At 61.5% G+C, this 21,077-nt stretch overlaps 3 protein-coding genes across 4 annotated transcripts in view; 2 read left to right on the top strand and 1 right to left on the bottom strand.

Moving 5' to 3' along the window:
• MYO7B (myosin VIIB) overlaps positions 1-5,209 on the top strand; it is a 72,308-nt gene extending 67,099 nt beyond the window's left edge. Inside the window, exons 40-48 of the mRNA XM_063712646.1 lie at positions 722-827; positions 1,641-1,754; positions 2,064-2,151; positions 2,597-2,703; positions 3,199-3,384; positions 3,691-3,807; positions 4,028-4,111; positions 4,279-4,398; positions 4,809-5,209. Coding sequence (XP_063568716.1) covers positions 722-827; positions 1,641-1,754; positions 2,064-2,151; positions 2,597-2,703; positions 3,199-3,384; positions 3,691-3,807; positions 4,028-4,111; positions 4,279-4,398; positions 4,809-4,910 — 1,024 coding nt within the window. The 3' untranslated portion in view covers positions 4,911-5,209. The remainder of the gene's footprint in view (positions 1-721; positions 828-1,640; positions 1,755-2,063; positions 2,152-2,596; positions 2,704-3,198; positions 3,385-3,690; positions 3,808-4,027; positions 4,112-4,278; positions 4,399-4,808) is intronic.
• Positions 5,210-5,901: 692 nt separating this feature from the next.
• The window catches only part of LIMS2 (LIM zinc finger domain containing 2), a 36,814-nt gene continuing 21,638 nt past the window's right edge, over positions 5,902-21,077 (bottom strand). For both annotated transcript variants that reach the window (XM_024243294.3, XM_063712704.1), the window contains 6 exons: positions 10,452-10,601; positions 9,571-9,721; positions 8,382-8,474; positions 7,733-7,781; positions 7,533-7,608; positions 5,902-6,899 (listed from right to left, as the gene is read on the bottom strand). In XM_024243294.3, the coding sequence (XP_024099062.1) occupies positions 6,752-6,899; positions 7,533-7,608; positions 7,733-7,781; positions 8,382-8,474; positions 9,571-9,721; positions 10,452-10,601 (667 nt within the window). In that variant the 3' untranslated portion in view covers positions 5,902-6,751. The remainder of the gene's footprint in view (positions 6,900-7,532; positions 7,609-7,732; positions 7,782-8,381; positions 8,475-9,570; positions 9,722-10,451; positions 10,602-21,077) is intronic.
• GPR17 (G protein-coupled receptor 17) lies at positions 13,261-20,670 on the top strand. Its single transcript, XM_002812373.6, has 2 exons — positions 13,261-13,745; positions 18,169-20,670. Exon 2 carries the CDS (start codon positions 18,189-18,191, stop codon positions 19,206-19,208), a length of 1,020 nt encoding a protein of 339 aa, XP_002812419.1. The 5' UTR covers positions 13,261-13,745; positions 18,169-18,188; the 3' UTR covers positions 19,209-20,670.

Below are 21,077 nucleotides of genomic sequence, written 5' to 3'. Positions count from 1 at the left end.
GGAGGCAGGACTGGGCCCCGAGCTGCCAGAGAAAAGGGTGCAGGACGAGGCCCAGGAGGGTCAAGAGAAGGCTCAGTCATAGCCACCAGCTCCCCAGCCCCACCACTGCCCGGCGGTGGCACAGAGGCACTGCCTGGGGGATAGAGAGGAACCTGGATACCCCAGCCCAGGCCCTCAAGGCTGAGGTCAGAGGCCCATCCTTCCAAGTCCATGCGGCCTCCCTCATCCGCCCACAGCCGGGAAGCTCTTCCTTGGCCGTCTTTGCTCTCCCCCGCGCTCCTGCCTCCTCTGGCGTCCTGTGGCTGTGAGGAGGGCGGGTTGACCGTGGGGGTGGCTATGATTTCAGCGGCAGCCATGGCCACAGAGGGACGTGGGCGCCCCACAGAGGCCCTGCCAGAGTCCCTGGCCCCTGCCCGATGCCCCTATTGTGCGAGAACAAGAACGCTGCCAGCCTTGCCCGCCGGCGCCTTCCTGGGAGCCCCTGGCCAGGCCCTTCCCCGTGTGTGCCCCAGGCTTTCGGGCACAGCTGCACCATCGCTGCCTCTGAGGCCGCGTGGAGCCAGGGGCAGCCCCCGGGACGTGCGAGGGGCTGGAACCACCAGTGATGGTCACTGGGGTTTTCTTTTGTTTCTGGCACATGGTTTAGGGCCCACGTCGGGGCTGGGGCATGGGTGAGGATGAGGGTGGGGGTGGCACCTGCAGCACGCGCTGTCCCCCTCAGGACAGGGCCCCGGAAGCAGCCCCCGCACCAGGTGGAGGTGGAGGCCGCGGAGCAGAACGTCTCCCGCATCTGCCACAAGGTCTACTTCCCCAATGACACCAGCGAGGTGAGGCCCTGCTCTGGTCTGCACGGCAAATCTCAGGCCTCCAGAGGCCACGGGGCGCCCTCCCTCCTGGCCCAGCCTGCTCCTTGGTAACCCCAGAGAGCCTTTTCTAGGGCTGTCCCATCCTCACCAGTCTCCCGCCCTCTCCCCATGGGATGCAGGCCCCGCCTGCCCTTGGGTGCTTCGGAAGTCAGGCCAGTCGCAAGGTATGAGCTGGGGGATCCAGGCCCAGGACGCAGGAGACAGGACAGAGGGGTGGGCAGCAAGGGTAAGTCTCAGGACTTGGGGGCCCCTAGGGGCTTCTGACCAGCTGGGGTGCGGGAGAGCAGGTATCCCCACTGTGTGTGCCTTGTGCACAGAGCCTGCCATGGTTGCTGGGGGAACAAAGGGGCCGGGGGTAGGTGGGAGACCACCAGGACCCAGCCGTGACACAGAGGCCTTGATCAGGGGCAGCAAATACAAGCGAGCTGAGAGGCCAAGGTGGGCAGTGTCGCCTCGCACCCTCTCCAACAGCACGATGGTCTTTTTGGCCTTGATATTCGGGTCCCAGTAACAGGAAGTTCCCACAGTCTGGCTGCTGGGCTGTCAAGGCGAGTCAAAAGGCCAGGCCTCCAGGGCCCCAGGACAGCAAATGCTGGGACTAAACAACGTGAACCTCTGGCCAGGGTTCTGGAAGGGAGGCTTGCCCTGCTCAGGGCAGACCACATCCAACCCAAGTTTCATGAAGGAGCAAAAGTGCCAGGCTAGGAAGGCTCATCCTGGGCTGTACTGGCCCCTAGCCAGGCCCCGGGCCTCACCAGCTGCCTCTCTGTCCAGATGCTGGAGGTGGTTGCCAACACACGGGTGCGGGATGTGTGTGACAGCATTGCCACCAGGCTGCAGCTGGCCTCCTGGGAGGGCTGCAGCCTCTTCATCAAGATTGCAGACAAGGTGGGCTGGGCTGGGGCTGGGCAGACGGCGGGCGGGAGGCCAGTAAGCGGGGCCCTAGGTGCTGCCTGTGGGGGCCTCAGCCTACCAGGGGCACCCATGCTGGATCAGGCTGCACGGCCAGGGCTGCCGAGACGGAGGTAGGTGGGGTCCTGGAGCAGAGCCAGTGCCACACGCCAATAGCCCACGCACAGCCGACTCCAGCGCAGCACCCAGGCCGCAGGTGGCCACTGGACCAGAGCCCAGCAGGGCCCTCTCAGGAGGACAGTCCCCGGAAGCCACCCAACTTCCCTGTACCTTCTCCTTCCCCAGGTCATCAGCCAGAAGGAGGGAGACTTCTTCTTTGATTCCTTGAGGCAGGTGTCTGACTGGGTAAAGAAGAACAAGCCCCAGAAAGAAGGTGAGGAGGCCTCTGTGGAGCTGGGGGAGGGCGTGGCTGGGTGGGGCGAGGGGGCACCGTCGGCCTCCATGCGGCCCATGCCCATTCATCCATCCATTCATTCCCGTCTGTCCCTGGGTTGTGGGGACAACCAGGCCCTGGGGCTCGGTGGTGAGGGCCTCCCAGCTCAGGCAGGAAGAGGTGGCTGCACCGCAGAGTGATGAAGGATGCCCCGGGGCTGAGGGGCATGACCCTCATGGGCCGGGGGTGGGAGTCCAGGAACGTTCCTGGAGAAGGCAGCTTCTACACTAATCTTGAAGGCTGAGGAAAACGTGGGGACTGGGGAGGAAGAAGGGTGGAGGCTTTCCAGGCAGGGAGGTGGCAGGCGCGGTGTGGGGGTGGCAGGGGGTCAGAGCTGGTGCACCTGCTGGGACAGGCTTGGTGCCCACTGCTGGCCCTCGCCCAGGGGCCCCCGTGACGCTCCCCTACCAGGTGTACTTCATGCGGAAATTGTGGCTCAACATATCCCCGGGGAAGGATGTGAATGCGGACACCATACTCCATTACCACCAGGTACCGGGCAGGCTGCCCTGGTGGGCACTGGGGCCACCCCCATCTTCCCACACCTGTTCTGAGGCTGTGGAAGCCAGCAGGCCAGGGCAGGGCCAGCCTCAGCCCTGGGTACCAGCCCATGTGGTAGGCAGACCAAGCCCCTGAGGGCTCTGGAACCAGGAGCAGAGGGCAGCAACGTCTGGGGACAGTGACTGCACTGGCACCTGCAGCATGACTTGGAGAGGGTGGGACAGAGGGTCCTGTGGCCCGTGGAGCAGTGGCCATGGCCTGCAGGGCCAACCACGTGGGTGGAGCAGGCCACCACCTCCACGCAGACGTCAGGGGGCCCTGCCCTGACTCAGGGTCATTCTCCTGGCCTGAAACTCTCTACCCTGCTCAGTCCGTCCTGGATGGAGTGGGCTAAGCCCCAGTTCCCCACCATCTGAGCGGGAAAGAGGTTGGGGGTGGGTGGGCCGCAGCGGGAGACCCAGCATGCCCAGTGTGTCCACCACCCAGGAGCTGCCCAAGTACCTGCGCGGATTCCACAAGTGTTCGCGGGAGGACGCCATCCACCTGGCGGGCCTCATCTACAAGGCCCAGTTCGACAATGACCGGTCCCAGCTGGCTAGTGTCCCCAAGATCCTGAGGGAACTGGTGCCTGAGAACCTCACACGCCTGATGTCCTCGGAGGAGTGGAAAAAGGTCCCTCGTGGGGCTGGGGAAGGGTTCTCGGGCTGCTGCTCCTCCCTGGGACCCTGCCCCAGTGCCATGCCCTGCCTGGGCTCCAAGATCACATGGGTGCACACGGGTGGTGTGGAGGGTGGGCTGGCTCTGCACACACCACGCCTTCCTACGCCGTCCACAGCACCACGGAGACTCTGTTCCATGCTGCATTCCTCCCCTCGCCTCCCCACCATACTAGCCCTGGGGTAGGCAGGTGCTGCCCCCACCAGGGCTTTGGGGGGGCCTCTGGGCACCCAAGTCCTTACTGGCCCTCCTGTCCCCCAGAGCATCCTTCTGGCCTATGATAAGCACAAGGACAAGACAGTGGAGGAGACCAAGGTGGCCTTCCTGAAGTGGATCTGCCGGTGGCCCACCTTCGGGTCTGCCTTCTTCGAGGTGAAGGTAGACCTTGCCCCACGCCTGGGCCTCCTACCCAAGCAGGCTCTGCTCAGCTCTGCCCCGGCAAGCCCAGCGTCCACCAGCACACATCTTGGGTGGGGCTGGCCGCGAGGCTGGAGGGCGTGGGTGTGTGTGTGTATGTGCGTGTGGCCTAGGTGAACTCCTGGGAGGTGCAGCCTGGCCTCCCGGGCTGGACTATGACCGCCGTGTCCCTCCATCCCAGCAAACCTCGGAGCCCTCCTACCCAGACATCATCCTCATCGCCATCAACCGACATGGGGTTCTGCTCATCCACCCCAAGACCAAGGTAGCTGCTGGGCCTCCGGAGGGGCTGGGGGCCACCAGGTCCAGGGACCCGTGCAGGTGGGGCTGTAGTCACCTCTGCGGTGTGTCCTGCCTCTCTCCTGTCCCCTAACACACACACAGCCCACGGGCTCTGGAGGCGTCCTGCCCACCCACCCTTTCTGCCCCCAGGACCTGCTCACCACCTATCCCTTCACCAAGATCTCCAGCTGGAGCAGCGGCAGCACCTACTTCCACATAGCACTGGGGAGCCTGGGCCGTGGCAGCCGCCTGCTGTGCGAGACCTCCCTGGTGAGCTCAGGTCCCTTCTCCCAGCCAAGATGCATAGGATGCAGCTGCTGGAGACTGGGTTCCCCACCCTCACCCCTTTCAAGTGGCTAAGAGGGCTCAGTCACAGGGCCCAGGCAGGGCCAGCAGATCTGGAGAGGGACTGGGTGCGTCCCCAGGATCAGCAGCCAAGATGGCAAGGCCAGGCGGGACCCCCTGCACCCCTGGCCCGTTCCGAGGAGGGAGGGAGACACAGCTCCAGCAGGGCAGGCAGAAATGACGCCCCCAATGGCAGGGGCCCGCCTTCCCTTTCTCCATGCCCTGCAGGGAGAAGGTGGTCCTAGTTGCTGAGGAAGAGAAGGTGGTCCCTGAGTCCAGGAACCCCACCTGTCCTCTGCACCCACAGCCTCTGACCCACCCTGTCCCCTGTCCAGGGCTACAAGATGGACGACCTGCTGGCCTCATACGTGCAGCAGCTCCTGAGTGCCATGAACAAGCAGCCGGGCTCCAAGGCCCCAGCCCTGGCCAGCACCTAGCAGCGGATGCTGGCGTGTCTGCTCAGGCACCCTTCCCGACCTCTATCCTGGCGGCACCTTCCCAGGCCCTCTCAGCCCAGGGCCTGTCCTCGGCAGGCAGCCTTCCATGCTGCCCCCATACAAAGCCCACTCAGCCCCGCAGGCGGCCCCCTCTGTCCTGGACGCTGCCCCGGGAGGCCCAAAGACGGGCCCAGAGTGGGGTCGGGAGTCTCGGACCCCCAGGCTGTTGGTGGATGGCTGAGAGGACACCTCCCAACCCCACCCCACCAGAATGTTCAATAAAAACCCCTGGAGCAGGAGAAGTGTGTCTATCTGAGGAAGCAGGGTGTGGCACGAGGTAGACAGGGGGCCTGGGAGGCTCTGGCCCACAGAGAGCTGCAGAAAAAGCAAAATGCCGTGTGAGTCCCCCAGGGAACCCGGAGAGCAGCTGCATTCTCCAGAAATGACTTCATCCCTCCCTCTTTCTGCTTCCTTCCTCCCCCTCCCTTCCTTCCTTCCTGTTTCTCAGACTGGGGAGGGGCACTCGTGGGAGAGTCCTCCTCCCAGGCCCCTCCTCACACCTTCTGTCCCTCCCCCACCCGGGGCACTGATACGCCTGCACTACCCCCAGGCGGCCAGGGTGGAGGTGCGGCTCTCTGGCTGCTGGCTTCATGCTATGGCCAGCTTATGCCCAGACAGTGGGCAGAGCTGGACATAGGACCTTGGAGGCCTGGATTTCCCCACCTCGCTGGCATGTCCTGTCCCCGCCCACCCCCTCCTCTGCCCACTGGGCCAGCTTATGTGGACCTGGCCACCCAGGCTTGTGAGGTCCTGGTAGGGCTAGTCTTCAACCCCTCATGGCAGCCTGGCCTGGGATAGAGGCTAGGGCCCCCTGAACTCGTGCCTGTCTGATGTCTGTCCCTGTGTTCAACTGCCCCAGCAGCGTGTGTCCAGAGCCGCTGCCATCCCCTCCACCCCCGACCCCCGCCACAAACCACGCAGGCTGCTGTGGTTGTGTGAAGAAGCCTTCATTGTGCAAGCGTGAGCCCAACACCAGGTCTGCGCTGGCCGCAGAGGAAGCGTCCTCCCTGGAGGTGGGAAAAAGCCACCTCTGACCCCACCTCCTCTGACCTCACCACCTCCTGGCCCCTGGCCCCACCCCAGGGCTCAACACAAGCCCCAAGGTCGGGGGGAGGGGGCGGGGCGGAACCCAGGTGGGAGGCCAAGGTGGGGTTCCAGGAAGACCTTCCGAGGGATGGAGGTGGGTCCTGTCCCTCCAGGTAGCTTGTGGGTGTGGACAGCAGGACTTGCTGGCTCAGTGTGGGAACAGGGACACTGTGCCCCTGGTTGAGTGAGTGGTGAGGGACTGGAGGTGGCTCCCAGAGGCCTCCATCTGCATGGTCCTGGCCCTGTGGCTCCAGCAGGCTGCCCTGGCTGTAGGTAGTCCAGGAGCCACATGCGCTTAGTGGGGCCGCTCTGGGGCAGGGGCTCTCACAGGACAGCATGAGCCACTGAGCTGCCTGGGGAGGGCCAGGCCAGGCAGGGAGCTGTGGTGCAATTTGCTTCTGTCCCTGGAGGTCTGTGGGTGGAAACTGTGGGCACAGGTGGACGTGGCTGTCAGACGTGGGGTCATAGGCTCCCACTCCCCAGCTCCTGCCTCCTCACAGACAGAAGCCACAGCCGAGGAGAGGAGAGACAGGGGGAAGGCAGAGATGAGGGAACAGGAAGGGGGGAGGCAATGAAGAAAGAGAAGGGGAGCGTAAGATGCAGAGGGCGCAGGTGGACGGGGACGAGGGGGCCAAGCATGGACAGCGGGAGGGGAGAAGGCGGAGGGGCCGAGAGGCGGCTGCGCAAGAGGGCCTTCAGGCAGAGTTGAGGTCCGCGGCCTTGGGCTGGGCCTTGCGGGAGGTCAGCTCTGACAGCTTCTTCAGCCGCTTCTTCAGCTCCAGCGGGAACTTCTCGTAGCACCTCTTACACACGGGCTTCATGTCGAACTCCACAAACTTGTTCCTGGGGAGGAAGCTGAGCTGTCAGCAGAGCCCCACGCCCACCCCTTTAACCCCAGACAGGTGACTGTGGAGTGGGCTTCCCTCAGCCCCCAGCCTCCTCACACCAGCCTCTCCTAGCCAGCAGGCCAGGCCCTAGGGTGAGCTGGCCAGAGAGCATAGGGATGAGAAGGGCCTTGAGGCTTCCCTTCCCTCCCAGAGGCTTCTCTCAGGTTCTGAAACCCCAGAACCCTCTATGCCTCCCCACAGCCCTTGGAAACCTGGACGCCATCTCTCCTCTCCCAGCTCCAGCCATCCCACGCCCCTCGAGGCTTCCTCAATGAGCAGCTGATACTGCTGCTTTTGCATATGCTGTTCCCTGGGCTGGAATGCCCTTCCCTCCCCAGAGCCCAGGGTTCTGGCAGGTGTGTTGGAGGCACGAGTGTTCCTCCTCCTCTCACTGTTCCCTGGGGTCCCTGGATCCCCTAGACCCCCTGGACCTACCCCCATCTCCCTGGGTGGTATAAGGCCGGGCTGCCCCTTGTCCCCACCATATCCCCAGGCCAGACCCAGCTGGTGTGCAGGAGGGCCGTTGAGAGGAAGGACCCGCAGGAGCCCCCTCCACCCTGAGCCCCATCCCACGATCACAGGGACTCACTTCAGGGTGAGCTTGCTGTTGCAGGTGGAGCAGGAGAAGCAGCTCACACACCAGGCCTTGTTGAGGGCCGAAACCACTGTGAGGGAAGCGTGGGACTCAGCAGGCCTGGCTAGGCTGCCGCAGGCACAGCTGGGCTCACAGCTGCAGCACCCAGGCCCCAGGAGAGCAGGTGGGGTGGGGGAGGGAACACAAGGCCTCACCATCGCCTTCAATCACATGGCTGCAGTTGTAGCAGACGTCCCCGAAGAGCTGTGGGCCGAGCAGGCTGTCAGAGCGGCTGCAGGCAGTCACCCCCCAGCCCAGGGCCATCATGCAGCCAGCCTGGCCCTGGCTGGGGTGTGACATCATGCAGCCAGCCTGGCCCCTCTCAGGCATCTCCCAGGCCCTGCCTCCCAGGGCCCAGCTGCAAGGCTAGGTTGAGGGCACTGCAACCCATTAGAACCACCCTCCCGGGAAGGACAACAGGGTGGGGCACTGCTCCCCAGAAGGCCCCTTTGCTCTGGCTGCTGCTGTCCTGCGAGGAGGTGGGCCCAGGTGGTGACTGCATCCCATCAGTGCCCCCTGCCTTCTGTACCAGAGCAAGGGAGGGAGGGGGTTGCTGGCACTGTCAGCCCCATGTGCCCAGGACCTCACACCAGCCCCACAACATTCTTCAAAGGAAGACACTGAGGCTGAAGAGAGCTGCCCAGGTCGGGAGACCCCAGGCTAGGAGCCAGGGCTGAGGGTGCAGGCTGGGCTCAGCACCTGGCAGAGCTCCTGAGGGGATGTCCACAGCCTCCCTTGCTCACAGCAGCTCTCCTGGCCACCCCCTCCAGACCCGCATCCCTGAAGGTTCTGCACCGGGCTCACCTGGTTGTAGTGAGTCTCACAGTAGGCCAGGCCCTTCTTCTCATAGTGCCGGTGCCCCAGGAATGGCTTCTCACACTTGGCGCAGACAAAGTGCTGCGAGGACAGAGGGTGGGCCGGGTGGCATCAGGGCTAGAGCGGTGACCCCGAGGGACAGTGGTGACCCGGGGACAACAGTGACCCCAGGAGCCAGTGGTGATTCCAGGGGACCACAGTGGCCCCAGGAGGCAGCAGTGACAGAAGGGGACAGGAAGCAGAGTCTGGGCAGGTGCAGGCCTTTCAGGATTCACACTGGGCAGAGGGGGCTGACACCTCTGGAATGCCCTGGGGTCAGCAGACCCTACCCCTCCTCTAAGGCACCGATGGTAACCTTGCGAGTCACCATCCCCTCCCAATCTGGCCTCCCCCTTGGCAGCCTCAGCCCCAGGAGTCAGGTGCCGGCCTGGTGCTGCGGCATGGTGAGCCCTGGCAGGCAGAGGCGGCCCTGCCTGTCCACGTGGGGCCTCCTGCAGGCACCCCCTGCAAGCCTGGGATCACTGAGCAGCACCCTGCATTCCCCCAGGGATCTGCATGTGAGGATGAGGGCTGGGAGCTGGGGGCTGGGGGCTGGGGGCTGGGGGCTGGGGACCGGGCCTGCATCAGGGCAGGACGGCATGGCCTCCCACCCAAGCCGCCACCCAAGGCACAGCTTCTGGACACAGCACTGGCCAGGTCATCAGGGAGGGTGGTGGGCTCACTGTTCCCAGTGTACCCATGAGAACATGAGAGCCCACCACCCAGCGGGGGCACTCCAGGTGACCCAGTGCTCACACCTGAGGAACCCTTCAGCTCCATGTTTGCACAGGGCTGTCCAAACAGCAGGTTCTGTCAACCACAACCCCCAGGCACCCTGGGCAGACTGCCCCCAAAGTTTTCTCGTGACCTTGGAGTCTCTTAGAATGCCAGCAGGGGGAAGAGGAGAGGTGAGCACAGCTACCCAACCATGTGTGTGCACTCGGGTCTCCTGGCTCCCGTGGGCAGGCTGGGGTCCCTGGCTGAGCACAGGGAGGGGCAGTACCCCAGAGGAAGGGCCTCGTTGGGAGCCAGCCACCCGCCCTGGGCTGGGAGTGTGGAGGGGCTTCAGGGCTCTGACCGTGACCCTGAGCTGGGGCACCCCCCAACCTGAGGCCACGTGTCCACCAGCCTGGCTCACCTCCACATGCCACTGCTTGCCCAGCGCGTTGACCACTCGGCCCTCAATGGGCCGGCGGCAGGCCCCACAGATGGGGACGCCCATCTTGTCATGGCAGGGCAGGCAGTAGAGCTCACCCTTCAGCTCGCGGGCCTCGGCCGTCAGCTCCTTCCTGGAAGACAGCGCGCAGCCCCCAGGTGCCATCCCTGCCCTTCTGCAGGGTCATGCCAGCAGCGCCTCCACCCCAGGGCACGGCTCCCCGAGGGGCCCATTCTGTCCCTGCAGAGCCTGGGCGGCAGCTCCTTCTGATCTCTGGGCCCTTTGAAGACTTCCTGTGCCCCAGACAGGCCCTGGAGCACAGACTTCCCGCACAGCCCAGAAGAGTGGCCTGTGTTCTGCACCCTGGCCTCTGAGAAGCAGGTCTGTTCTCGGGGCCCCCTCCTCCTCCACACCAGACGGGGTGTCTGGATAGGCACGGAGAGGACTGGAGGGGACGGTGGGGGTGGGCGAGGATGGGGGCTCAGGGGCTGCCTGTGCAACTCCTCTCTCCAACACCAGCACCAAGCCCACTCCCGGTCTCTTGCCCTGCCCCTCTACCCCTCAGGTCCCTTCTGCTGCTCCATCTCAACCCTCGTCTGCAGTCTAGGGGCCCAGCCCACCCACCTCCTGAGTCTCAAGTGCCCCCCGAACAGAGCCCTGGAGAGAGAAGCTTCCCGCCATGGCCGCTTCCTGGCCTCTGGCCCACCTCTGCCCTGCAGCCTTGCTCTCGGGACCCCTCTCTCTGCCCACTCTGCTCACCTCTCCCTCCTCAACACTTCCCCAGGTGGAGGCCCCACCGCCCTTACCCTGGGCCAGCCCTAGCTCCCCGCCCCCGCAGCTGCAGGGCCGGGCCGCGCACCTACCCACAGTGGGTGCAGCTGAAGTGATCAGGGTGGTAAGCGTCGCTCCTGAACATGAGGGGCTGCTCATCGATGACCAGGTGGCACCGCTGGCAGATGTACTTGCCCAGGCCCTTGGCCTTCTCACGGTTGTGGCAAGGCCGGCAGAGATGCCTGCGGGAGACGGGGACATTAGGGGCAGACCCCCCACTCCCACACAGCCCGGCCACCTCCAGGAGAAGAGAGCCCGGACCCCTGCAACTTCACTGAGCAGCTGGGGCCTTCAAAGGGGCTCAGCCCAGGGTACGGAAAAGCAGGCTGCCCTGTCACAAGGCCCAGACGGCCACAAGTGTGGCGCTCAGCAGGAAAGACGCCAGAATGCTCGAAGTTACTGTCTCTGGATGGTATTTTCTTCTTTCTACTTTCTCTAAGCCTGGGGCATGCTGCGGAATACAGTAGACATTTAATTGATATCTGCTGAAAGCATTATTTTCCTAATGTATTTAACACACACGAGTTATAGTGAGTGTCACTGTGTCCAGCAGAGTGGCCAGTGAGTGTCCCGGGAGGCCCACTCACCCCCTTCCGTCAGGGTTTGCCGGATGAAGAAGGGCCCAAACACGTACAGGCGATTTCTGTCTCCAAAGACAAGCACAGCTACGTCAGATGGAGGCCCCCAGACCCAGGAACTGTCGCTACAGAGTCTTTTTGTGAAGACCTCAGAATAATTTCTGATGCTACTCGCTGTGTTGGATGACAGCTGTGTTCTCAACGGACAGACAAATCAACATGGTTTCTGTTTCCTTGGACCTCAAAGGTGGCAGGAATCTAGATTCAGAGTCCCCAGGCAAAGAGACACAAAGGCCCCAATCCAACACCCCTGGCCCCCGTCCCCACCTGCCACCCGAATCTCTCTCTGGTGCTCCTGCTGCATCCAGGCCTCCCTTCCCAGGCCCCCCAGCCCCAGGGGCCCTCTCTACCCCTCACCAGCCTGCACGGCTGCCCGACACCCAGTGTTGGCCCCTCCGACAGGCTGGTCAGGGAGGATATTGAAGAGATCCAATCTCAGACCCAAGATCCCCACCCAGGTTATGGTGGGCAGACCCCAGATGCCAGGGCTACCCATTCAGCATCCCTCCCTGGACCCCAGGACCTGCTACTGCTGGGTCTAGACTCCATCCTGCACAGCACTGTGCTCCATCTGCCCTGGGGTGTCTCATCGTCAGCTGTGTGCAGGGCAAGGGGCCCAAACAGAGGCCCAGCCGCCACTTGCAGCTTTCTGTGCCTCCCCGAGACCCTATGTGCCCAGCAGGGGGCAGCAGCTCAGGGTCAGTTGATTGAATGCCTGGGTGAATGAATGACTGTGCAAGAGAGGAAGGGAGCCTCGGTGGGCATCATCTCCCCTCAACAACTGGCCAGGGCCCTGGCTCTTACGCCCCAGCGATGGGAAGCAGTTGTGACCTGTGGCTTCAGTCTTCATCACCACAATCCCTGAAGCCCACCCTTGCCCAGACACCTGTGCCCCAGCCCCAACCCCAACCCCCAGGCCACCTCCTCAGCAGGTCTGGGGCTAAGCTGCCCCACCTGGCGCCTATGGCGGCCAGCCCATGCCCCCTGCGGTGCCTCTGTCCCAGACTCGGCATTTAGGCCTCATGACCCCACTCCACATTCTGGTGACTCCTCCTGAGCGTCAGGACAACACTCAACCCACGAGGAATTACTTCTGTTTCAAAGATACAGGAATAAGCTCAACGCCTCAAAACTCCATCACCATGGTGAATGCCCTTGAAGCCATCGACAGTGATCACCCCAATAACAGAAGGTCTGTGAGCCCAGAAATGCCCTGCTCAGGGTGGTTAGCTTCAAGCCGCCACCTTTCCAACCAGCCTGGGCCAATTCTTCCAGACAGCCGCCTGCGGGCACAACAAGAAAGAGACCTGTGCCCTGGCTCAGACACTTCACACCCAGCTGGCTCTCAGGCCAGACAAACTGGGAAGCCCATCTCTCTTGAAGGAAGTCCAGATGGGAAATAGCTTCTCAACAGACCAGATCACAGCACCAAATCTAAAGGTGACCTTCAGAATTCTTTTTCAGGTTGAATTAGGATCGAATTTAAGAATTCTAATTTCAAAATGCAGCAGAAAAACAAAACAAACACACACACAAAGCCTAAGTTCTGGAGTGACACGTGCTTGGGTTCAAATCCTGGCTCTGTTGCTTCCTACTGTTTGCTGATGGGTGAGTTTCTTCATTTGCCTGAGCCTCAGTTTCCTTGTCTGTAAAATGAGGCAATAATCCCAGCTGCACAGGGTGATGTGAAGAGACAAATTTAAGACACTGCCCCTTAAATGCTAGCCACATACATACAGTTTTCAATGTTTAAACAACAAAATTTAAAGTCTTTTGAAACCAGGAAGGGTGATTTGGTTTCCCATGTTGCTGGATGTATCATTTTTACAAAGACAGGGAGAAATGAACTTTGTTCACTCAGTCTCAGAGGCAGCCGCCGGCAGTACTCAAAGGCACCCCAGCCTGGAGCCGCCCCAGGGAGGAGCCCCAGGGCCAGCGGTCAGATTCATGGGCTTCCGTGCAGAAGGGGAGCTGCACCGGCAGGCACCTGGCCTCTGAGCTGAGCCGCATCCCCACGGGCAGGACAGCGCCCCATTATGAGGCTCCTGCAGCTGTGCCTCGCTCCAGATAAAGGCCATGATTTATTCTGTGTGCCCAAATGGGGCCTCATTATACAGGGCAGGACACAAGGACCCTACAGCAAGTGTTCTCAAAGAGTCGCCTCTCACTCGGTGAGCAAGACTCCTCGGCCGCCTACCCTCCGTTCACAGGCCCCCTCCACTGTCTGCGGGCGCAGGCCTGGGAGCGCCGCCTGTTGCCATGGCAGCCAGCCCCTCCCTGCCCCCCATCAGTAGGAAATCATCCCCTTCTGAAACGTCCTGTTGTGTCCCTCAGCTCCAGCCCAAGCCCCCCACCCAGCCCCCGCCTGCTCTGAGTCTCTGAGACAGTCACACACTCAGCCTCTGTGGCCAAGCTGGGGGCGGGGGGCATGGGCTAGGGACACACTAGAATATTCACCCTCCGGTGGCGGCAGCAGCAGCCAGAGGAGCGGCCCATCACACAAGGGACCCCTCAGGAATGAAGCAGCCTTTCAGGGCCAGAGGGGCTGTGGTCTCCCTTCCTCTCCTTAAATAGCCAGCGTTCCACCCACAGCGGCACGGAGCCCCCTGCCACCACCGACACCCACGGGCGGAGATCACCTGCTGCCCCGCAGACCCCTGTCCCTTCCTCCCGGACCAGCACCTAGAGGTAAGGGGCAGGCCGGGTGGGGCGGGCTGGGAGCCCAGGGCTAAGCAGAGGAAACACTCAGCAGGGAACCCTGCCCAGGGAGACAAGCAGCAGCCTGTCTCGTCCCATCTCTTTGGTGATGGTCTGACCTGCGCATTGAAGGCTGACCACAGTCTGAACTCACAGCAGCCCACCAAGCTGTGTTTTGTCCCTCTGATGGGGGCTTGCAGAGGGGAAGTGGCTTGCCCGCAGTCCGGGTTGCAATGACAGCACCCCTGCCCCTAACCATTAGGCAGCCTTGACCCATAGAGAAGCCAGATGCCTGGGAGAAGGCTCAGGCCAGGGGTGGAGTGGCGCTAATGCAAAGGAAACTGCCACCACCTGGCCATGGCACTGCCACCACAGGCCCTCCCCGAGGCCACACATGCCCACCTGCCACCTCCACAGAGGCCTAAGACCTGTCCTGGATGCTCGACTCACCCACAGCCACGGGACGCAACACTGCCCAGGCCCCGGCCCGTTCCACGCCCTTTCCTCTTAGGGACACCTGCGCGGTGGCCTCTGAGCAGTGAGCCGTGAGGAACCAGCAAGTCTAGGCTGAAGTTTGTGTTTCTAAAGGGCAACGGAGAGTGAAGCGGGGCCCATCTCAGACCAAACTGCAACAATCAGTATCAGAACTCCTTAAACGGGGTTCAGAAAGGGAGGAGAAACCTCAGCAAACCTGAAACAAACCAGAAAGTGGTTTAAAATGGAGTCTCAGTCCTAGAGAGAGGGAGGGGCATGCCCTTCGGCCCGGACAGGAAGCGGAGGGCAGTGCCCAGGCTGAGGCCCCCGGGCTGGAGGCAGGAGGCACCACAGGCCCACCTAGTACCATGAGATATGCTACCCCTGCTGTCACTCAGGGCCCTGAGCCCAGTAACGCTCTGCTGTCATTGTCCTGAAACTCTTCCTTTTTGAGCAAGGGGCTGCACATTCTCATTTCACACATGGGCCCCTAAAATTAGGAAGTGGTCCCAGGGCCAGGTGGGGGTGCTGAGCCTGGGAGACAACTCCATGGCAAGCTCTGAGACTGAGTCACACTCCCTGCGCTGGCCGAGACGCCCTGGCGGTCTTCCAGGAAGTGAGATGGTTTCCCTGGTCTCACTTCCAGCTCCAGGGCCAATGTCCCCTGGTCAAGTGACCTAGAGCAAGTTAGCAGACACTCGGCCTTGATTCCCTAATCTGTAACATGGGGCTAACACTGGTTTGAGCCAGCACAGGCAGGCCCCCACCATGCCAGGCAGAGTGGTCAGTCGTACCTATGAGCTGCTCTCTCGTGGGGCCAGGTGATGCCTGCACTGTGAGGCACAGTACAGGCCCGAGGGACAGCCTGGGGTGGAGGGTACCCACCTTGGCCCCTTCCCACCCCCAGGTTCTAACAAGGACCCCTCACTCACTGGGCCCCCCCTCCTCTTCCAGTCTCCAGGGCCTCCCCGCACACACCTTCCTCCTCTCCTGCCAACCTGAAAACAGCACACCTGTGTACCCCTCCCGTCTACCACGGGCTGTCCTCTCTGCTTGCCCATGTGCCTGCCCTGGAGCCCTGTTCCTCCAGTCTCTGGGTCCTCACCCCCAGCACATGCAACATGACACCGTCAAAGTCACAGGCCCCCCTCCCCCCGCACTGTCCCACCAGCACCTGCTCCCTGTCCTCCCCTGCCTCACAGGCCCTGTCAAGGGCTGTGTTCCTCCCTCCTTTTACCTCTCCTCCACAGCCCCCTTCAGAGCCCTCGGCCCTTCCCCAGGGCTCCAGCCAAGCCTGTCTCCCTCTCCCAAGGATCACTCACTCCGCCTTCTTCGGCCCTCAGCTCTCCGCCCTCACCGTGGTTTTAGCAGTCCTAGGGAAAGTGCCAGCCGAGACCATCCAGACCAAGTCAGAGGACTGTGGAACCTCGATTCCTGGGGAATGGGGTCCCCATGAGGAACTCCACACTGGACTAAGAACAGACCCTGTTCCTGGTAGCAGAAGGAAACCATCTCTGGTGTTAGAACTTCAGGCATCTTGAAACACTCTGAAGCCGGGGGCAATCTTTTCAGGTAGGGGAACCTGCCTAGAGAAATAGCTAAAAGGTAATATTATTAGGTAGTTGCCCTCCCCTTTGCTTGAGGACACTGATGGCCAGGTGCTCGGGCCAGCCCTCACCCTCCGTGTGAGGGCCACAGCAGCTGGCCGCTTGCTCTCCTGAAGGAAGGGTGCGGCCCACCCTTCCCTAGGACTAGGGCCACCACCATGCCTGCTTCTCCTCCATGTGAGGATGGCTCCAGCCTCCTCCTTGAGGAGCTGCTGTACCCATGAACAGTCACCATGCCCTCTCTGCCCCATGCCACCAGCATCCTGAGACAGCCCTGTGGAGTCAGTAACAGGAGAGGGGCTGGGCGCAGTGACTCATGCCTGTAATCCCAGCACTTTGGGAGGCCAAGGAGAGAGGAGGATCACTTGAGCCCAGGAGTTTGAGACCAGCCTGGGCAACATGGCAAAACCCCGTCTTTACCAAAAAATACAAAAATTAGCCGGGTGTGGTGGTGTGCACCTGTAGTCCCAGCTACTCAGGAGGCTGAGGTGGGAGGATCACTTGAGCCCTGGAGATTGAGGCTGCAGTGAGCTGATTGCACCACTGCACTCCAGCCTGGGTGACAGAGCGAGACCCTGAAAAAAAGAAAGAAAGAAAGAGAGAGAGAGAGGGAGGGGAGGGAGGGAAGAAAGAAAGAAAGAGAAAAAAAAGAGAAAGAAAAGAAAGGAAAGAAAGAAAGAAAGAGAAAGAAAGAAAGAAGAAAGAAAAGAAAGCAAGCAAGCAAAGCGAAGTGAGAGAGAGAGAGGAAGGGAGGAAGGAAGGAAGGAAGAAGGAAGGAAGGAAGGAAGGAAGGAAGGAAGGAAGGAAGGAAGGAAGGAAGGAAGGAAGGGGCAGGGAGAAATATGCAGAGTGAATTTGCTGCAGGCAGGACCCCGGCTGCTCGGTGCAGAGCCAGGCTCGCCCAGGATGAGGACCCTGCCAGGGCTGCAGCCTGTGCCTCCTCCCCTCCTGCTGCCATACTGCAATGGGCACAGGCTGGATGCCAGCTTCTCTTCTGCAAACCCCTCTCCAGCCTCTGCTTCAGCCTGGCTGTGCAGGGTGGGGATTGTGGATACTGGGAAGCCGAGTGCCCAGAGGAGCCCCAGAAGCTGTGCCATCATCAGCACCCACCTGGCCGAAGCCTGCTGGTGACCCCAATTCAAAGGCAGGCCAGGCCGGCTGTCCTGCCCTGGTTCCGGGCTGCTCTGGCCCCACCGCCTGCCCACACCCCCACTCGCAGGCCTGGGTTGGGGAGGCGGGGTGTTTGGGACCCTCACTCTCCTTCTTGAATCTTCTGAGTTGACTAAAATCAAAACAGGTGTGATTTTGTGTCTGCTGAGGGTGGGGAGCACCCTATCCAGACCCGGGGTTTCACCAGATGGACGTGACTTGTTACCCAGGACTGTCACGGGGCTCTGCATTTGGCCTTCAAACGTGGGCAAGCCACGGGGCCTCCAGGCCTCTCTGGGGCTACAGACCTGACCTGAACAGCGCTGGCCAGTGTCTCTGACTCGGTAAAATGGGTCTTCCCTCCTGGAAGAGATGCTGCCCCCTGGTGGTGGATCTACTCTGGGAGAGAAAATACTCCCAGCTGGCCTGATACCCAGGCACAGGCTTCTCCTAAACACAGGTCTCCCCACCTGTCAGGATGTCCAAACGGAGTTGGTGGGCTGGGTCCAGAAAGCCCCCAAGAGAGATGCTGAGACTCTCAGGTGGGTAAAAAGAGCAGACCTCTGACGTCCCAGGGCACAGCCCTTGCTGCCATCCTGGGGGCACCCTCCTGAGTCAAGTGCCGGGGAAGCCATGGTCAGGGGAAGCAGAAAGTGGTGACGCCCTGGCCGCTGCACCTGTGGGCAGGTAGGTCCGGGAGGGTCCAGGCACTCAGGATGAGCAGAACTCACCTGCCAAGGCTTGGGCTGAGGAGGAGCTGGAATCCTGGAGACACACTGCCCCCGCCCCTCACCACCCCGTCACTGAGACAGCACACCTCAGGGGCAGAACAGAAAACCCAGAGCCTCACCTAGGCGAGGCTCAGGTCCCATTCCCCGCCATGGCACTGACCCGGTCCTCCCAGCTCTGAGGAGCCTCAGATCTCCCCAGTGGCAGGGGTGCAGCTGTGTAGTGGCGAAATTCCAAGCCCTGGTTCTGCGTTTGCCTTGTGCTGAAGTTCAGAATGCCTCTGACGCTCACGCACCCCAAATGGACAAGGAGGTCCTCTCAGCAGCCCCGTGGGCAGTGCTGAGCTTGAAAGCAGGAGGTTCTGAAGGCATCGGAGGCCTGACTTCTGGACTTCGGAGAGCGTGAAGCTGCCCGGGTCGCAAGCTCATTGTGAACTGTTTGCTTGTTCCCTCCAGGCTCTGACTCCAGCCAAAGCATGAATGGCCTTGAAGTGGCTCCCCCAGGTCTGATCACCAACTTCTCCCTGGCCACGGCAGAGCAATGTGGCCAGGAGACGCCACTGGAGAACATGCTGTTCGCCTCCTTCTACCTTCTGGATTTTATCCTGGCTTTCGTTGGCAATACCCTGGCTCTGTGGCTTTTCATCCGAGACCACAAGTCCGGGACCCCAGCCAACGTGTTCCTGATGCATCTGGCCGTGGCCGACTTGTCGTGCGTGCTGGTCCTGCCCACCCGCCTGGTCTACCACTTCTCTGGGAACCACTGGCCGTTTGGGGAAATCGCATGCCGTCTCACCGGCTTCCTCTTCTACCTCAACATGTACGCCAGCATCTACTTCCTCACCTGCATCAGCGCCGACCGCTTCCTGGCCATCGTGCACCCGGTCAAGTCCCTCAAGCTCCGCAGGCCCCTCTACGCACACCTGGCCTGTGCCTTCCTGTGGGTGGTGGTGGCCGTGGCCATGGCCCCGCTGCTGGTGAGCCCGCAGACCGTGCAAACCAACCACACGGTGGTCTGCCTGCAGCTGTACCGGGAGAAGGCCTCCCACCATGCCCTGGTGTCCCTGGCCGTGGCCTTCACCTTCCCGTTCATCACCACGGTCACCTGCTACCTGCTGATCATCCGCAGCCTAAGGCAGGGCCTACGTGTGGAGAAGCGCCTCAAGACCAAGGCAGTGCGCATGATCGCCATAGTGCTGGCCATCTTCCTGGTCTGCTTCGTGCCTTACCACGTCAACCGCTCCGTCTACGTGCTGCACTACCGCAGCCGTGGGGCCTCCTGTGCCACCCAGCGCATCCTGGCCCTGGCAAACCGCATCACCTCCTGCCTCACCAGCCTCAACGGGGCGCTCGACCCCATCATGTATTTCTTTGTGGCTGAGAAGTTCCGCCACGCCCTGTGCAACTTGCTCTGTGGCAAAAGGCTCAAGGGCCCGCCTCCCAGCTTCGAAGGGAAAACCAATGAGAGCTCGCTGAGTGCCAAGTCAGAGCTGTGAGCGGCGGGGCGCCGTCCAGGCCGAGCGCAGACTGTTTAGGACTCAGCAGACTGAGCAAGAGGCATCTGCCCTTTCCCGAGGCATCTGCCCTTTCCCCAGCCACCTCCCCAGCAAGCAACCTGAAATCTCAGCAGATGCCCACCATTTCTCTAGATCGCCTAGTCTCAACCCCTAAAAAGGGAGAACTGACAAAGGGGATTCATCGGCCACCCCTCTGCAGGGGCTTGTGATGGCTACAATGGCTCCTAGACACTCAACGACTTCATCTGTGGCAGGGAGAGAGGAGGCCAGAAGAACAACCCCTGAACAATGGAGGCCTTTCTTTCCCGCTAGGCTCCCAGCCTCCTTCCCACTACAGAATCGCTCAGCAGCAAGGCTCAGCAGAAAGACCCGGAAGGCAGGCTGCAAATGACCCAGAAGAGGGATCTGGGAGTCCTGGTAGGGGCAGGGAGGGAGTCTCAGTATTCCTTTGCAGTGCAAGGTACTCTGAGTCCCCTCTGTAGTGCCTCTGACAGACACACACTGCCTCAGTTGAAGAGACACAGGCCACACATTTCAGGCTGGTTGCCAGAGGACGTCAGCACTCACGGCCTGCAGGGACTCAGCACAGCTCTGGATTCTGGATCTCTCCTGCTGTAACCCCACGCACAAGCCTGCAACCCCCAGAGCTCTTTGACAGGCTCCCGGGCCTCCTAGTCCTGGACAAGCAAATCCTGTGCAGTCACGGGAGCTCAGCTCAGGCAAGGGCTGGGCTGTGCACCTGCCTCCCACTGACCCAGACCCACTTCCTCCAGAGAGGCCTCTCTCTGCCTGAGCTATTTCTCTTGCTAACGTGCAGATATTTCCCTAACATGTCCTTTTTTGTATTTGTTTGTACAGACCATAAATATAACTGTAGCTTTAAGACTACACAGGTTATTGTGTTTGGTCAACATGAAGCGTTTCTCAGAACGCTCTCTTTGACCCAAGAATGGCAAAGTGGTGGTACAGTGGCAGAGGCAGCCTCGTGGGCTCTCTTGCTGGGGCTCTGGCAGCTCACAGCACATCTGCCCAGATTCTGAGGTTCTGCACTGTGGGGCTGGGAGGGCCGAGGGGGGCCCTCATTCCTCACTCTAGCTGCTGCCCTGCACCGTCCTTACAGCAATACGCTTTTGTAGCATGTTTGACTTTCCAAAACATTTCCAGCATCTTTCGGATTTCCCCAACCAGCCCTTGGGGCAGTGGCCCTGTGCAAACCTTGGCTCAGGAAGGAGATTGGGCTCGCTCCACACGCCCTGTCGGCGACATTGCTGGTCAGCACGAGCCCCTGGTGCTGTCCCTCGGCCCCTGCACTGCACCGTCTGCCCTTCAGCCCTTCATTTAGACAAGGTGCTCAATACCAGGCACCGCCCAGCTCCGAGGACAGTGGGCTAGACACCAGGCACCAGGCCATGTGCCTCTCCCGTGGGCAGCACACGGACAAGAGCTTGGTAGTGTCGGGGAAGCATCTCGCAAGAGCTGCGGGAGGGAGCAGAGTGCCTGGACAGAGAGAGTGTGGCAGGGGAGGCATGGCTGGGGCCTCTGGGGGGCGGCGCTTCCTCTCGCTGATACAGGGGACGCATGCAGAGGCAGCCTTGGTGGTCAGTGGAGGAGAATCCCAAGCTGCTTGTGCCCCATTGCGTTTAGGATGCCTGGTGGACACCAAGTGGAGGTGGCATGTGGGCAGCTGAGGACAGCGAGAGAGAGGCCTGAAGTGGAGCCCAGAATTGTCCAGACACACATGCCATTTAGGGCTCTGAGATTCTGTCTGCAAGGGCAGCCATGAGGGCCGGGCACAGAGCCCCAGACGATGCCCCCATGGAGAGACAGGGAGAAAGGTGGCTCAGAGGA

Source organism: Pongo abelii, chromosome 11 (genome assembly GCF_028885655.2).
Source record: "Pongo abelii isolate AG06213 chromosome 11, NHGRI_mPonAbe1-v2.0_pri, whole genome shotgun sequence".
Classification (NCBI taxonomy): Eukaryota; Metazoa; Chordata; class Mammalia; order Primates; family Hominidae; genus Pongo; species Pongo abelii.
This window is presented reverse-complemented; position numbering and strand designations above follow the sequence as displayed.